The sequence below is a fragment of the Pyrus communis genome, chromosome 6 (genome assembly GCF_963583255.1).
Source record: "Pyrus communis chromosome 6, drPyrComm1.1, whole genome shotgun sequence".
Classification (NCBI taxonomy): Eukaryota; Viridiplantae; Streptophyta; class Magnoliopsida; order Rosales; family Rosaceae; genus Pyrus; species Pyrus communis.
The window spans coordinates 10,388,157-10,405,262 of NC_084808.1; the positions used below are offsets into that span (position 1 = coordinate 10,388,157).

Genomic DNA, 17,106 nt, shown 5'->3' on the forward strand with positions numbered 1-17,106 from the left:
TTTTGCAGAATCAGTTCAACCCGTCTCCGACCATTTTTGCAGAATCAGTTCAACCCATTCTCGACCATTTTTGCAGCATCAGTTTAATCAGTCCTGGACCATTTTTGCAGAATCATTTCAACCCATCCTCGACTATTTTTGCAGAATCAGTTTACTCGCCTTCAACCATTTTTGCAGATTCAGTTCGACCTGTCCTTGACCATTTTTGCAGACTCAGTTCAACCCGTCCTCGACCATTTTTGCAGAATCAGTTCAAACATATGCAGAAGCAATTTTGGTATTATGCTTTTTAGTACAACCAATTTGTAAATACAAATACTTACATTCAATTTAGTTGATTACTTCAACTACCCTCACAAACTAATTGTGCAGTCATAGGCCGAATGCTTAGAGATTGTATGACCATTTCATTCTAAGTAACTACAATTCTACTCAGCCCAAGTATAAACCCACAATCCAAAACTGAGGTGGGCTGAACTTTGAAGCTAGATTTGAATAGTGAAACTATTTCATAAATAAAAAATAAAAATAAAAAATCACTATTAACAACCAACAACTAACAACATTCAGAATCGTAACATGCCAATCAGCTACATGGGCCAAGAAAAGAGAAAGAAATGAGTAATAAAGAGCTGGCCACCAAAGCAGCACTCACAAATCGATCAAAACTCCCAAATCTCAAAAACCCCCAATTTAAGCCAATTCACTCTGATTAATGATTAAACAAAATTAATCATTTTGTCATACCCAGAATTGCCCAAATTGGCTCATCAAGGCACAAATGATTAATGCTATATCAAGACAAAAAGCAAGAAAGACTCGGAAGAGAAATGGGGATAAAGAGGGTTAGAGAATAGTTGTTGCAACAGCAAGCCAAACAAAGGGAGACTCAAGCATGGCCAGACTCATATTTATCTTCTTATACCCTTGTATTCAATTATTTCCTCTTCTTTTGATTTTGTCTGAGTATTGCTCTCTTGAACACAGTCCCAATCCTGGAATAATTTAACTTGGCATTCACATAATAGCTAAGTTCTTATTGATGACTTTATATAGGCTTTTGAAAATCACATGTCGTGTTTTTCAATGTTTAGCAACACTTTGAAATGTTGATTACTATATGCTGAGGCACAGTCAGGAATGCATTATCTGAACATTGTTCATATAAAAAATTATAAAAAAAATAATCAAAAGAACCCTTCCTTTTTATATACCCATTAGTTAATCAAAAATCCCCAAATCTCATAAGCCCAATCACCTATGAGGAATGTTTATGTACAGATGGAAAGGAGTATGGATATGTGAGCATGGTGTTTGATGAATGTTTATGTTATTTTGTGAGTTATTGGCTTTTGGGTTTAGGTAGAAAATGTAGGTTAGAATCTAAATGATTGTGATATTAACACCTATGTTAATAGAGGGTATTTGTAACATCTCACATCGTCCAAGGGAGTGGATCATGTAAGCCTTATATGTATATTCCCATCTCTACCTAGCACATGGCTTTTGGGGAGCTCACTGGCTTCGGTTTCCATCGGAACTCCAAAGTTAAGCGAGTTCGCGTGAGAGCAATCCTAGGATGGGTGATCCACTAGGAAGTTCTCATGTGAGTTTCCAGAAACAAAACCGTGAAGGCGTGGTCGGGGCCCAAAGCGGACAATATCGTGCTATGGCGGAGTCGAGCCCGGGATGTGACAATTTGGTATCAGAGCCAATCCCTGGCCGAAAGTGTGCCGGGATGGATTGTAACATCACACATCGCCCAGGGGAGTGGATCTTGTAAGCCTTATATGTATATTCTCATCTCTACCTAACATGAGGCTTTTTGGGAGCTCACTGGCTTCGGGTTCCATCGGAACTCCGAAGTTAAGCGAGTTCGCGTGAGAGCAATCCCAAGATGGGTGACCCACTGGAAAGTTCTCACATGAGTTCCCAGAAACAAAACAGTGAAGGCATGGTCGGGGCCCAAAGCGGACAATATCATGCTATGGCAAAGTCTAGCCCGGGATGTGGTAGGGGTCCGGGCCGGGATTCATAGTATTTTTGTAACTTAAAAAAAATAGTCAATGATGTCATATTTTACATGTATTAATTTTTGTTTCTCATTGAAATATTTAAAAAGTGTTGTCTCCATATAACATTAAGTATTAAAAGTATACCCTGTGTAATTTTCCGAAATTTTATTGGTTGAAATGTTAGTAAAATAAGAGACCCACCATTAAACTAATAAAAAATAAATTTAAAATTGATGTCAAATTTGACTCCTAAACACAAAGGCTTCAAATCCAGTCAGCAAATAACATTTCGACTAAAAGGATTTTTTATATCAAATATGCACAATCATATCTCCATTTCGGATTTGATATCCCTTTTGAAGATTTTCTTAGAAGTTTTTATTTATATGTTATAAATTATCTCATGAATGATAATTGAAAAATGCAAATATAACCAAATTAGTGGGAATTCTAATCCCTTGGTCCCACCAAAACTAAGAAAAGCTAAAAACCATGAAATGAGGATCCTCTCCAAACCTTCTTTGTGAGAATCTTGAAAATCCACAAATCGTGTATATTCATCGTACATCATGCGATCAATTATCTTCACGTACTATTCATATTTAATTTTAAATAAAAGATCTTGAAAATCCTCAAATCTTGTATGTTCTTAATACATCGTGCGGTCAATTATCTTCAAGTAGTATTCATATTTAATTTTAAATAAAAGTATTTAAAATGATTTTTAACCGCACGATGTACGATGAACGAATATGATTTAAAGATCCTTAAGATCCTCACAAAGAGGATCCAAAGATAATCTTCATTCAAAACCATGGGCTGCTGATGTAGATTACATACAAACCAGATAAGAAAAGCTGTTTATTTTAACTCACAAAGAGGATCCAGAGAGGATCTTCATTCAAAACCATGGGCTGCTGATGTAGAGTACATACAAACCAGATAAGAAAAGGTGTTTATTTTAACTCAGTTACTAATTATCTTCCCAAAACAGGGAGCAGCATAAACCATAACCTTCCTTATGCATACATACCACAGAAATTACAGAGGAAAACACCAACGATGTGAAGATGAAAAGTCGATTTTCTCCAAACTTCTATAGACGAATCTTGCCATTAAGCGTCGGCGGTGGTGGTGGTGGCGGCGGCGGCAGTAGCTGTTGGCTTCTGAATGATAAAGGCCATGCACTGACCCTGGTTGACGTTGTCGAATGCCATGCAGCGAATATAAGCATTCGGGTATTCTGTTTTGCACTGCTGGATTTCATTGAGAACTAGCGACGGATCAGTACAACCAAACATGGGCAGCTTCCACAATGTCCAGTATCTCCCATCATAATACCCTGGCATCTGGCTATTCTCCCTGTAAACATACCCAACCTTCCATATTTGCAAAAATCAAATGTTAATGTTATGAGATAAACCCCCAAAGTTTATTGCTTAATTAGCGATCTACCCAGGATTATCATGGAGAAGTTAACCTTGCTAATCAAATGTATAGTTCAAACATGACTGATCATATTAGTCGAAATACAGCGCATATTTAGCGCGTCGGATATGATGCTGGATTGGATTAAATAGTCCAATCTGGTGTTAGTGTCATTCATATTACACAGCAACCCGATAAAACTATTGAATTACTAAATTTTGTCAAATAACATGTTGTACTAAAATCATACGCCATGGAGGTAGAGATGCAAGTTATAGTACATAGTTTAATGCACAGAAGAGAAGTTAAAATCCGATTTATTTGTTTGTTAAGAACAAAGAAGAGCATCTAAACTTAGTAAATCAACTAACCTCATCGAATTCGAGGCAAGGGATCCATCCCTTCTTGAGCATGTAGTCAATCTCCTTGGCAATAGAATCATCAGAGAGTGGTGGTAGGTACGAGAGGGTCTCGAACTTCTTGTTGTTGATTGGATTCCACACCTGTAAAATTAAGAACCAAACCGAGGATGAGAATCTTGGGTACTTGGGAGTTGGGATGTAACTTGTTAGATTCCCTTACCTTCATGCAGAGAGTTCTTGATCCATTGGAGACCGTTTTCTTGGCCCATCCAATAGAATCATTCACCGGAAAAAGCTTCCGAGGGTTGGCTTTCAAGCCAGCATAACCGGATGCACAAACCGGAGCAATAAAGATCGCAGCAGACATCTTCGAACTTGATGTCCAACGGTAGGAGAGAAGAACAAAAAGATGCAGTTTTGGTGGCTTGCAAGGCTGATGATGCAGGGTTTGTTGAGAGAGAGAGAGAGAGAGAGAGAGAGAGAGAGAGAGTGAGAGTGAGAGTGGTATTGAAAAACGGTGGGTACAAGATGTTTTAAGAGTTTTATAAGCCACATCAGCATCCTGCTTTTTCCACCATCTCACGACCAATCAAAATCCACTTGGCATGGTGACAAAGTCTCTCACAGCCAGTTTTGCAGGCATCAGAGGAACCGTGGGAATTAAATATTAGGAAGATGTATGACTCGTTTCTGCAACTGCCCTTCATTCAATGGATGTGGAGAAAACTTTAAAATAGGTGAATGGGAACACAGGAATTTCAACAACCCTTGTTTGCTGCGAACGCAAGTTGAAATCTACAAAACAGCCAAGGCATGGTGATCCAATAGAGAATGTGATGGACAATATCATTCCGTAATCTACCATTACGGACGATGTTTTCAAATTGAATTTCCTCGCTAAGTAACTTTGAATTGTTCCAAGAAGAAAAACTTAGAGACACACCAAAGGAGGCAGGTCTCTGAGCTTTGAAAAGACAGGATCGACTTGCCTGCGGATTGGTCCTTCCATTTCCAAGATAATGGTTTCTTTAAAGTAAGGATGCGTCACTAGCAATGGAAAAACTTTCAAGTGCCCTGCTGAGTTGGTTTAAACTTGTGTTTATCTTTCTCGAATGGGAATGAGACTTATCGTCTGCTATGAATTTATGGACAATACCATCAGTCTCAATGAAGCTCCAAGCTGAAATTGTACCTACTTCTCTATCTCTCATCATTTTCCTTAGCCTCGTCACATCCTCCCAGTTGCCCATTTTGGCATACATGTTGGCCAGAAGAACATACCTACCACTATGTTGAGGCTCTAATTCAATCAAAAGCTTCCCCACCCTCGCCCCTAAGTCAACATGGTCATGTATCAGACATCCATTAAACAAAGACCCCCAAATAGCACCGTCCGCTTTCATTGCCATACTTCTTATCAATATCTCTGCTTCATTCAGTTTCCCAGCACGGGCCAAGAGATCAACCATGCAGCCGTAGTGCTCAATCCCCAGAGCAATGCCATAAACTTTACTCATGCGTCCTATCAACCGCCATGCTTCATTTACCAGAATTTTGTGATTACATGCAGTGAGTACTCCAACAAATGTCACTGCATTTGGTTTAGGTCCTTTCTTTTCCATTTCTGCAAAAAGCTCAAGCCCCATATCATTCTCACCATTGATGGCAAATCCCATGATCATAGCACTCCAAGTAGTTACATCTTTACGAGGCATCTTGCTAAACACGTCTTGTGCGTCTTTAATACATCCACATTTTGCATAAAAATCTACTAGTGCAGTACCAAGCTCAAGTCCATACTCAAAACCATTTTCTTCCAAAAACGAATGAATCCACTTCCCTTCTTCAAAGGCACCCACAGACGCACAAGCATTAAGAGTGCTAACCAAAAGAGACTCATTGAGCCTCACTTGTGTATGGCTTTTCAATTGACGAAACAGATCAATTGCTTCATTGAAACAAGCATTCCCAACATACCCAGAAACCATTGCACTATAAGAAACATCATTTATATCCGGCATTGCATCAAACAGATTACGAGCTTCATGAACCAGCCCATTACTACAATATCCACTAATAAGACTAGTCCAACAAACCACATTCTTATCCAAACTTTCCTCAAACACTCTACGAGCAAATTCCACAGCTTCACATCGACATGAGGCCCTAATAAGTGAGCTAATAACATAAACATCACACCCATGCCCAAACTTCGTTATTTGACCATGTACCTGACCAAGCAAAGATATATCAAGACATGCTTTAACTACAAAGGTGAAAGTACGAGCGTTTGGCTCTGTGCCTATCCTTCTCATTCTGGTGTAAATGGAGAGACCCTTTTCAGATTCTGAGCTCTTCAAGAAACCCATTATCATGGAATTGTAATCAAATACATTGGGTCTTGGAATTTGGTGTAACAGTGTCTCAGCATAGTGCATATTACCATGTTCTGATAATGCAGAGAAGGCTAAGAGCTTGCTGGCAGTGTAGGCAAAACGAGCAAGACCAGTAGTGACTGCATGGGCATGGATTTTCTTAAGTTCGTCCAAGCTTGAACATCTTTGTAGTAGGAGAAGATATGGAGGACAAGTTACTGGTTTTAAAACGACTTTGCTGCCCATCTGGAGCACACTTTGAAGCTGACAAAGCAGCAGCTCCCATTTTAAGCCCCTTTTTTATTTATCAGACTTTGTGGGAAAGTGCTTATTTGTGTGACACTCAAACATCATCATATCCAAGATCCGCCACTGTCGACAAAACAAATACTGAGTATACCACAAAGTAATAAATAGATCTTGAGCTCAAAAGAAAGGCACAAAAAAAAAAAGAGAGAGCGAGAGAGAGAATGGATGGGGTAATTAATGTGTCAAAAATAAAGCCAGGCGTTGGAAAGAATTTTGACCCCTTATTGTGGCCAAAGTATTATGTGTTGTTATAAATAATTATCTGACTACTAGTTTTAGTGAATGTAAGTATGTTTCATCTGTTATACAACACTTAAAAATATTGAATATTAATGTTCAAAGTTTAAGAGGAAGCACAGAGTTGATCCTTCTTGTATTTTGGATGATGACAAGAGGGGAAAAGCTCATGTTTGGGATGTAGTGTGTTAGTTTTTGTTTGGCTTCGGCCTGCCATTTACCACAAAAAAGTATTGAATATTATATTTCCATTGCAAAAATTAATCTGATGTTTGACAAGTGACCATAAAATCTTTTGATCCTCGCCAACTCTATTTTTCCTTCTTAATCTTATCTTTTTCTCTAAACATCATAAACATCATACCATCTTCTGATCCTCATACCTCACCATTCACCAACACTATGTTTCCTTCCCATTCTTTTAACATTATTTGTCTTGTTATGTTAAACCCTATATGGAGCTGTTATTGGTGCTTCCTGTTCTAAAAATCTCCGCCTAGGCGCTAGGCGGCTAACGGCTGGCCTCCACCCCGATTAATGCCTAGGCATTTGAAAATTAAGAAAGGATGTCTAGACCTATTGAGGAGCCCACCTAGACCATCTAGTCACCCGCCTAGCCTGTCCAGCCCGCCCAGACCAGCCTAGACACCTGCCTAGGTCGCAACTCACTTAGATAAAAAAATAGATAACTTTCATTTTGCATTTTATCTTTTTCAAAAAATTGTAAGAGACTTGTTGCATGCTTAAATGAACACACATTATATCCTCATTCCCCATGTTTTCATTATGTTTAAATATTTCATAATATATATGTCATTTTATTTTGTAATTTATGATGAAATTACATGTACTTTAAGTATAAGTAGATACTTATTTATACGAAATATAATATATTTACTTAAATCCGCCTAGCCGCCTAGACGCCTAGACGCCTAGACGTTAGGCCCTAGCCCGCCGCCCAATTGGCGCATAACGTCTTTTAGAACCTTGTTAGTGCTTCAAAAATGTCATTCCTCACTCCTCGTACTTTTTTATAGGGGAGAATTTATACATGGAGTAGCGAATGATTATGTTATTGGTGTGCCAATAACAATACTCGCCCCTAAACCCAGAAGCATTTAAACAAACTGAACGAAAAGTATTAGAACATATACTTACTGGGGTTTCAAGTGAATGAGAAAGTCCTATGAATGCCATAATCAGTTCCTTCTTTTCAGTCAGTTCTTGTAAACCCCATTGAACAAAAAACCTAACAAATAACCAGATATCTCTAACCCGATCGGAATCAAATGTTTTCATCAAAATTACGACTTTTCCTTCGGGTCTGAATACTCAGTAAAATTCCTCAAAAACCCACTCAACAAAAATAAATATAAAAAAGGTCCTATTGTGTATGTCTACTTTTGAGTAAAACGAAATTTCTTCAAAACCCATACCTGATTGATACCACAGGAATTAGGGAATCTGAGCTTCTGTTGGCGAGAGATATCGTCTCTGAAGGAAGCGGTGGCGGCGGCGGCACAAATCAATTCGGTTTTCTCAACTTTGCCATGGAGATGTTGTGGGTTTGTGTTGGGTTTGCTTTCGCTGGGTAGATAAGAAAAGGTGAGAGGAAGAGGCAGAAGGTTAAAAGGATGAGCTTTCGCCGGAGTCGAGGAGGGAGGGTTTGCCGGCCACTAGGTGGTGGGCGGCTCACTGGGTTGGGTGGGTGCAGAGGCGTGGTGGTTGATGGATTTTTCTGTATTTTTATTATAAAACTTAATATAAACCTGACACCGTCAAGAGAAGGAACAGGTGTAAAAAATTGGATAATGATCCTTTCCATATCTTCTATTCATCTTAGTCGTTCATTGTATATTACGCAGTCAATTTTTGCTAAGTAATGTTTGTATTTAATTTTAAATAAAAAAAATTTTAAATAATTTTTGACCGCATGATGACTGATGAACTGATCTGTGAGATTATCACAAAGAGGATTTGAATACAATCATGTTCCTAAAAAAATGGTTTCACACTGGCAGTTTCCGCACAACATAATTGAACCCCGTTTTTTAATTGTTGCTAATAGTTTTTGCCAATGGCGAGTTTGAAATTTATATATTTGTATTTTTCTTGGAGAAAATCTATTAATGTATTCGAAAAGTGTGAGAGACTTGCAAAAGGTAGATTCATTGTGGTAGTGTCGTCTCAAATATATTACAATTTCACGATTATATTTTAACTTTTTTTTTTTGTATATATAATGAGTTTAGAATACGATCATCATGCTGTCTTTATTTGCAAGTTATTATCGTGGTCTAAGAGACAAGAAAAATTAGGGCTGATCACTTGTTCATTAAGTCATTTAATAAGATGATGCCACATCCTCATTTACTTGCCACGTAAATTTTTGCTGAAAAAAAAAATATGAAATAACTATGTAACCGAAGTAATAATAATATGAATGAAATGTCCATAATAAATAACGTGCCTATATGCATGTCACACAACATGCACGGTTACCCGAAGAACGTGAGATGTCGAACTACGGAAATGAGCTTTCACTACTATAAAGACCCCAAAAAAGTACACAAGCAAGTCCCAAAAAGTCTTAATTTAGGTTAAAATTCTAACTTAAGCATGAGAAATTCGTAAACCTACACAAGCCAAAGACATTTGAGTACCATGTCACTTGGCTTCAAGTGGATATGGGGTATGGTTAGGAAATCTGACTAAAGCTTTTCTCCGAGGAGACCCTAAAATAATAGAAAAAATCTGTCACTCAAACATCACATAAGTTAGTAACACCACTTGACAATATGACCATCACCGAAAAAACACGTGCACATTGATCTAGAATTGATGAATTTTCAAATTTTACATCATAAAATGGTACTAGAATTGTGATACGACATAAATAACAAATAATAGGGGCAGAGGAGATCCACAAGTATTACTGCTTGCAGATACCCTTGAGTTCCCAACTCTTAAGAAACTTAGTGCCAAAGCTTCATGCAGAACCCGTTTGGCACAACACACGATTTCTTGCTTGAAATACTTTCTGAGAAGGTGTCAACAAGTTGCCCTGCAAGCGATGCAGGATCTTCGATAAAGGTATCTACAAACACTTTCACAATCCTTACCTCCTGAGGGGTAGCTCTCAAGCTGTACCAGGTCAGGAATTTCTGCCGGAAGTTCTGCTCAATATGCCCCTCGCACTCTAACCATCTGATAATCTTCACGTAATACTCAAAATCCCTATCTGAATCATTGTTTGTCACACACTCCTCGCCTTTCCTTTCCGCACTTCTCTTTTTTGATGTGCTGCCATCTTGGGGTTCCTCTCCTTTCCCAGTACCAATTTTTAAATCCTTGCTACTGGAATTTGATCTTACATTCCTTCCTAGCCCATCTTTAAGTATGTCGATTTTGCAAGGAGTGATGGGTAAGCCAGCCTCTGAGCTACCAACAAATGGGACACATTCCATTCCAGTTCGAGCAGGGGAATTTGACCCATTATCAGTGCTTATGTCTTCAACGATTTGGCAATCTGGTGATTGCTTGCGCTCGAGTTCAATGACATCGGATTTAGATATGGAGCCAACCATCCCATTGGTGTGTTCCTCATCCAGCATCGAAATAACATCTGCTGCAGGTCCTCTATCCATGCTGTTGGCATTGACAACATCATTTGATAAATCAGCAAAGACGGTATTATCAGTGTCCTTGCAGAAAGTAATATAATTGTCTGCTCGGTTATCAGCTTGATCACCATAAGCGGTAATATTATTAGTTTCATCTTCCACTGAAGAAGGATTAGAAAGGCTACTATAGTTGGTAACTGGGCTTTGACTTCTCTGTGTTACTGAACAATTAGGGACTTCATCTCCAGCAGTACTTGTGGAGGACCATACTTCACACATGCCCAAATGTCTTGAATCATTGAACGAAGTCACTTTGAAACAGTACTCTGTAGCTGGAGTTAGTCCAGTGACAACAAATCTCGTCTTTGGTGCAAACAACAGTGTAGCAGTTGGTTCTGTTGGATAATTCATATCATCAGCCTTCCGGTGCCATAATTTGTAACCAACTAAAATTTCTGAGGGAGGATATTCAGAACTCAAAACCACAGTGAGCGATGTAGCATGGACATCCTCAAATCTAACCATGTCTGGAGCAATAAAACTTGGATCTGAAATGTTTAAAAGATGTACAGCAGAAAACATCCATTAAATTCCTTATTGCACTCTCTGAATAAGCCAAATACTAGAAAAAATGCATTATCTCCATTCTCCAATAACCTCGATGTTATTCTGTGATTCGATTAGGAAGTGGTGAGGAAAGAAAAAAAAACCAGAAACTCAGAATCAAATGAATGAAGAGATTATCGCAACTACATCATTGTATATACATTATCATTAGAAAATTTGTCGAATGCAAGTAAATTCAATGATTGTGGTTATGGCGCGAAAATTGCAGCTATTTACAGAGTTTTCGTGTGCATGTAAAGCCAGTGATTGTGGTTAGGGTGTGACAGTTACTGGTAAATAGATTACCTTGTACATTAGGCTTGGCCAATGGAGGCAATGTTGCTTTCTGAAGCACCGAATCCATTGACTCCACAGCAAATGCACAAAGTTTCTGAATCTCTGGTCCAGAAGAAAGCCTGTTAACAATACCCCGACCCATCTTTAATGGTAAGCCAGTTAGCGGACCCACTTCATCTTGAAGCTTCTTCATAGCCTCATCCACAATCTCATGAAGCTTTTGATACTTTGCAGTCCCCTTGAGAAGCTTATGACTCAAGGAAATACGATAGCACAGTATGTCTACCCGTCTGGTATCCTTTGCTATTACTAGCTGTTTCCGCCAGGATCTAAATACATGTAAGAACATAGGCCAATCAGATTGCTGTATATGAGGAAAAAGTAACATCTAAGGTAACCAGTACAAAAAATTAGTATTAATTATGTGCTTGAAGTATTTCATCATAAACGTTCACTCAGAAAAGAACTAAGAACCATTTAATTGCATTAAAAAACATGAAAGAAATGTATTAGTGAACCATTCATGATGTCTTCAATTGCGTCACTTGTCAACAAACAATCACAATCTAACTCACTTTATTTACCACGAAGAGTGAGAGAGAGAGAGAGAGAGAGAGAGAGAGAGAGAGAGAGAGAGAGAGAGAGAGCAAGTTTTTGACAAATAGAAACAGTATCAACTCTACACAAAACCGATGAGGACAGAACTCCGAACCTTCAGGCAATAGAAATAGGGCGGTGCCATCCACACACCCATTTTTACCATATATACATTTACATGCTTGCCTTTCAATATATATATATATGTGTGTGTGTGTGTGAGTGTGTGTGTGTGTGTGTATGTATGTATATGTATATGTATATGTATATGTATATGTATATGTATATGTATATGTATGTATATGTATGTATATGTATATATATGTATATGTATGTATATGTATATGTATCTACCGTGTGACTTTAGCAGCAAAGATCTCCAAAACCACATTTTCAAAAGCACTAGACAGAACTCCTAGCTTTCAGGCAATTGAAACAACACACAAACACCTGCATGTTCGTGTGAATTATACATTTACATGCTTGCCCTTCGATATATATGTATTTGCATCTACCATGTGGCTTTAGCAGCAAAGATCTCCAAACCACATTTTCAAAAGCACCAAACATTCTCTTTTTTTATAATACAATCAAGGTCTGCAAGTTACCATGTCATGAAACCAGAACTGTAGCAGTTTCAAGTGAAGGTTATTGACCCAACAAACAGGGTACTGCCACCACACTACCCACTCCAAATCTGTGTTCATAGAATCTAAAGACAAGTCAACATAACTCGTCAACTCGATGATTCGTAGGTGTAAGGAAAGTTTCACAACAATTTACAAGTTTCACCAGAAATGGTTAATCCTTGACATTAAACTGAGGGCATGCAGAAAGCTTCTGTATAAGGCGTTAGGATTATGATTTTCAACACATTGATATACTACGATATTTAGCACGCTTCATATACTCTGAAGAAAGTTTAGTAGAGCTTTGGAGGAGAGGCAAATGCACCCCAGGAAAATCCATCCCACCATTTGTTGTTTAGGTGATTCTTTGCAATGGAAGGACCAAAAAGAGGGAGACTGATTTTTATTAGATCTATCTGCCAAAGCATTAGATGAGATGAAAAAAAGCCCACTTTTAAAAGAGTTCATGCGCCCCCTTAAAAGCAAGAATAACTCAAAATAGTAAATGGTCATATCAGATAAACTCAATGCTGCACCGTAAACAATTGTAAAAAAACTCATAAATTGTTAAAGGACATATTTCATGCTTAAAATCCTACATCAGTCTTTAAAGAAGGGAGGAAGTTCTTAGAGCAATATTCGATAAATTAGTACAAGATAGTGATATCGCTGATATTACACAATAATAAACAAAATATTTCCTTCCAAGTGTGAATGGTCGTGTAAATTATGTTACACTCGTAGAACCACTATAGCAAAAATAAGGCCAATGTACAATATAACTAATCAGTATTTCTAAGATACCGCAATGAATTAAAATTCCCCACCAATAACTTAACATGTTGCAAAATTTTTATTTCCTTAGTGGAGGACTTAGGATAAACTTTAAATAGAAATGTGAAATTCATCACAACTATAAACATTTGTCTATAAAAATCTAAAAATTATGAAAGAAAAATGATATAAAAAATAGTTAACAGGTAGGAAAGTTTACCCGAGCAGATCATTCACTTTGCCACAAGATATACAACAAAAGCTCCCATCAAGTCCCCTACGTCCTCTCTCTTTTCCAATACCAGAACTTTCACGCTTTAAAGCACACTCAAGGTGGCATGACATGCCACATGAATTACCCTCGAACGGCGGCTCAGAGCTGCAAACTAACCAAAGGCTCGGGTCCTTGTTGTCATCAAACTTGTAACAGATGCAACACGAACATCTTTTGCAAAATGCGTCTTCCGGATTTAAGGTAGCTCTGCAAGCTGAGTTTTTGCAAAATGTATTATTATTGGCTAGGTCACTCCCACTACTGTTTTTAGAAATACGATTCTCCGGAACATGTAGCCGAGATGGATTCTCCGTTTTCCTCTGCCTTTTAGTGGTTCTTTGGCCAGTGGCATTAGATGACTGTGGTTTAAGGTCTGTTGCATCCTCACCTCCCCCTGCTTTCTTTTCAGACACAACTTTCAGAAGGTGCTCTATTATTTTCACTTTTGTCAAGCCAGTATATTTCCTTTCTTTTCCCATTTCTGCACATAGGATCTGTAAAATCTCCTGACGGCTCCATGACAGTAACACTTCAGAGGCACCACGTGGCCACTTTGATACTTCATAGACAAGCTCTCTCCTTTTATCCATACTTAACTTGCTGCTGTTCGAATGATCAAGTGCAAGTCCTAAAGCCAAGGAGAAAGGGATGTATATCAGTTTATAGAAAGTAGAATAGTTGAACAGATGAAAGAAAAAACATAGATATCTGAAAAATTCCTAAGAGAAGGGGACAGATATTTAAAGAGAGATGATGGGAAAATTTATCAAAATTCCTTAGTTACATCTTTTCACAATTAGGACCATCTATTTGAATCCATAATCCATACGATTAACGTCTCAATTCTCCACATTAAGGAACAAGAAACATGATATGATTTGACCAGTAGCACAAATCTCCATTGCCTGCCACTTCAGAGACCCATTAAGAATCACAGTTCTAATTTTGATTTATGCCACAGAATAAACTCAGTAGTAAGCTAAAACATACTACTAGCACTACCAAAATCAATAGAGAAAGAGAGTTGACTTTCATTACAAAGACAGCTCAACTACACCAAATAGAATAAGAATTGGATGGGACTGGCACGCATAATTGGGTACGATGCATCAAGCCCACACGAATCCTTAAACTAAACACAATATTCAGTTGACTTTGGAATGCCCCTGGCTCTGCATCTTCTTGAGAGCTTTCACATGAGTATTTGATAAGGTAGCATACCCCAGAAAAAAAGGAAATCCCAGCTCACTTCTCCTCTAAGAAACAATAACATATAGAGAAAAGGACCCCACTGAATTATTTCATCAGATTAAAGCGAAACGTAGCTGAACAACCTCAGAAATCTACCCTTTGCAATTTAACTCTGAAATGCCGAAAATCATCAGTCAGAAGATGATCAAAAATCAAACATCAATCTGGAAACAGTAAGCACTAAGCAAAAGTTAATCATACAAAATAATATAACAGAAGCAATTACCGTCGATATTTACCCACAGATTCCATACCCATCAAAACCCAGAAGCTCAAATCACAAACAAAAAGAACAATGAATTCCCAAATAATTTTTTTTTTACATAAAAAACCCATCCTGCAATCTGAATACAACATGCATATTCCAAATCCAGCAAACGATTCAACTTTGATTCCCCAATCAACAAAATATCAAATCCAGACATCCACAGACCATGATGAATCAAAACCCAGATATAATTTGAGCATAAAAAGCAAAAATGGAGATTAAAAATAACAAAAAAGGTACCGTGAGAAGAATCCGTGGCCATAGCTATTGAAGAAGCAGTTGAGCCTCCACATTACCTCCAAAGAGCCCAACTTTTGTGAAGCTGCAAATCAGAAGAAAAAGGAAATAGGATACACCATATATGAACAAAAATAGTAAAAGAAAAGAAAAATAAACAAAACCCAAAAATGGAAAGAAGGAAGGAGATGATTAAGAGAGAGAATGAGAGGGAATAGAATAACCACCACCCAGAAAAAGACGCTTGAAATTCTGCCGCACAGCCTACGAATCCATCACCTCTCTTTCTCTCTCTCTCTACTTTTTTTCTTTCAGGACCCGAAGATGTAGTGGAAGGAGATTCCAGGAAGACTCATCTGCTGCTGCTGGTTCCTCCTCCTCCTCTTCTTAGAGAGAGACAGAGCTTAGTGAGAGAGAGAGAAAGGAGAAAAGAGTATCAAACCAATTTATGAGAGAGAGAGAGAGAGAGAGAGAGAGAGAGAGAGTAGAGAGGAGATGGCCATGAATTGAGGCTACGACAAGCGCAAAAGCGGCTGCATGTCATCATCATTTTCACCTATCACTCCCTCAAGCATGACTTTGCTTTGCTTCATTTCCTTTTCTTTATGAAGAAATTCTATTTTCTTTTAGATAATTAGATATAAGTCTAAAGATGAAGTCAATTATTAGGTTTAATCGAGACATTTTGTTCACCAATGTTTTTAAAAAAAAAAAAGGGTTTAATTGGTGACTAGTCACAGCAGTCCATTCTTTGAGATCACAAAGACTCATAGAGGCAATTCAGCATTTTTTTGACCATTATCATGTGATTTACCAACGGCAGAAATTGAAATCAGGACGTGTCATGTAAAATACAAGCCTGAAATTTGTTATCAACCACTACACCACACCACAACTATGGTTATTTTTGTTTGCTAATTTGGGTTTCAACTAAGCAAACTTCTTGTTTCGTGATGATGAGTCATTTCTTTGAAGACGAGATTTTATAATATTTCACAAATATCTACTATACCCTTGAGTTGTTCCCAAAATGGTAAAATAATTAATTTTGCCAATCTCTTATTTAATTACCAAGATTTACAAGTTTTTAGGGATGGCAACGGTTCGGTTTGGGGACAGAAATACTATATCCATCCCCATAACCATGAAAATTAACCATATCCATAACCGCAAATTAACCATCGGGGATTATCCATAACCATATCCACCGGGTAACAGATTTTCAATCAGTTATCGGTTATATCCATCTTCGTAAAAAAAATTAAAAAAAATTATATTCATCCAATTGATGCGCTATAAATTTTAGTATATACTAATTCCATCATTAAATAGCAACATCCAATTACCAAAAACATAACAATATATTTGAAGTTGTTCATGATAAGCCAATATGATAAATTGGTCCAATAAAAAAGAAAAAGATGACAAAAGCAAATACGAAAGGAAGACAAAACAAATTGATTCAATGAATTAATTTCTTGACAGTGAGACTCTTGAAGAGAGATGAATCTGATAAACTTGGAACATTTGATAATTGATATATAAAATAATAGTATTGAATTGATGAGGTTGTTGGTATGCCCCATGCATGATGTTTGGTGCATAATAAAGATAGTATAGAGTTTGATGCATGCATAATGAATTAGTATAGAGAGGGTTCGGTAAATTAAATAAAATTATATTATATATCAAACACACACACACACACACACACACACACACAAAATATATTCAGGTCGGATTCGGGAACGGATATGGATTGGGGACCCCTATAACCATATCCAAAACCATAACCGAATAAAGTTTACAGTTTTTCCCCATATC

At 37.6% G+C, this 17,106-nt stretch overlaps 3 protein-coding genes across 4 annotated transcripts; all 3 read right to left on the reverse strand.

Moving 5' to 3' along the window:
* Window positions 1-2,958: 2,958 nt before the first annotated feature.
* Window positions 2,959-4,172, reverse strand: LOC137737460 (ribulose bisphosphate carboxylase small subunit, chloroplastic-like). Its single transcript, XM_068476943.1, has 3 exons — window positions 4,026-4,172; window positions 3,815-3,946; window positions 2,959-3,394 (listed from the first exon to the last, which is right to left on the reverse strand). The coding sequence occupies exons 1-3, from the start codon at window positions 4,170-4,172 to the stop codon at window positions 3,131-3,133; spliced, it is 543 nt and encodes a 180-aa protein (XP_068333044.1). The 3' UTR covers window positions 2,959-3,130.
* A 247-nt stretch (window positions 4,173-4,419) lies between these two features.
* Window positions 4,420-8,448, reverse strand: LOC137737459 (pentatricopeptide repeat-containing protein At5g66520-like). Its single transcript, XM_068476942.1, has 2 exons — window positions 8,163-8,448; window positions 4,420-6,552 (listed from the first exon to the last, which is right to left on the reverse strand). Exon 2 carries the CDS (start codon window positions 6,424-6,426, stop codon window positions 4,834-4,836), a length of 1,593 nt encoding a protein of 530 aa, XP_068333043.1. The 5' UTR covers window positions 6,427-6,552; window positions 8,163-8,448; the 3' UTR covers window positions 4,420-4,833.
* Window positions 8,449-9,531: 1,083 nt separating this feature from the next.
* On the reverse strand, window positions 9,532-15,887 carry LOC137737124 (VIN3-like protein 2). 2 transcript variants are annotated; one of them, XM_068476509.1, is made up of 5 exons: window positions 15,510-15,887; window positions 15,286-15,367; window positions 13,473-14,154; window positions 11,262-11,581; window positions 9,532-10,897 (listed from the first exon to the last, which is right to left on the reverse strand). In XM_068476509.1, the coding sequence occupies exons 2-5, from the start codon at window positions 15,305-15,307 to the stop codon at window positions 9,702-9,704; spliced, it is 2,220 nt and encodes a 739-aa protein (XP_068332610.1). In that variant the 5' UTR covers window positions 15,308-15,367; window positions 15,510-15,887; the 3' UTR covers window positions 9,532-9,701. The 2 variants fall into 2 exon arrangements, with proteins under 2 accessions (XP_068332610.1, XP_068332611.1); XM_068476510.1 differs by having other exon boundaries at window positions 15,507-15,887.
* Between the last annotated feature and the right edge of the window lie 1,219 nt (window positions 15,888-17,106).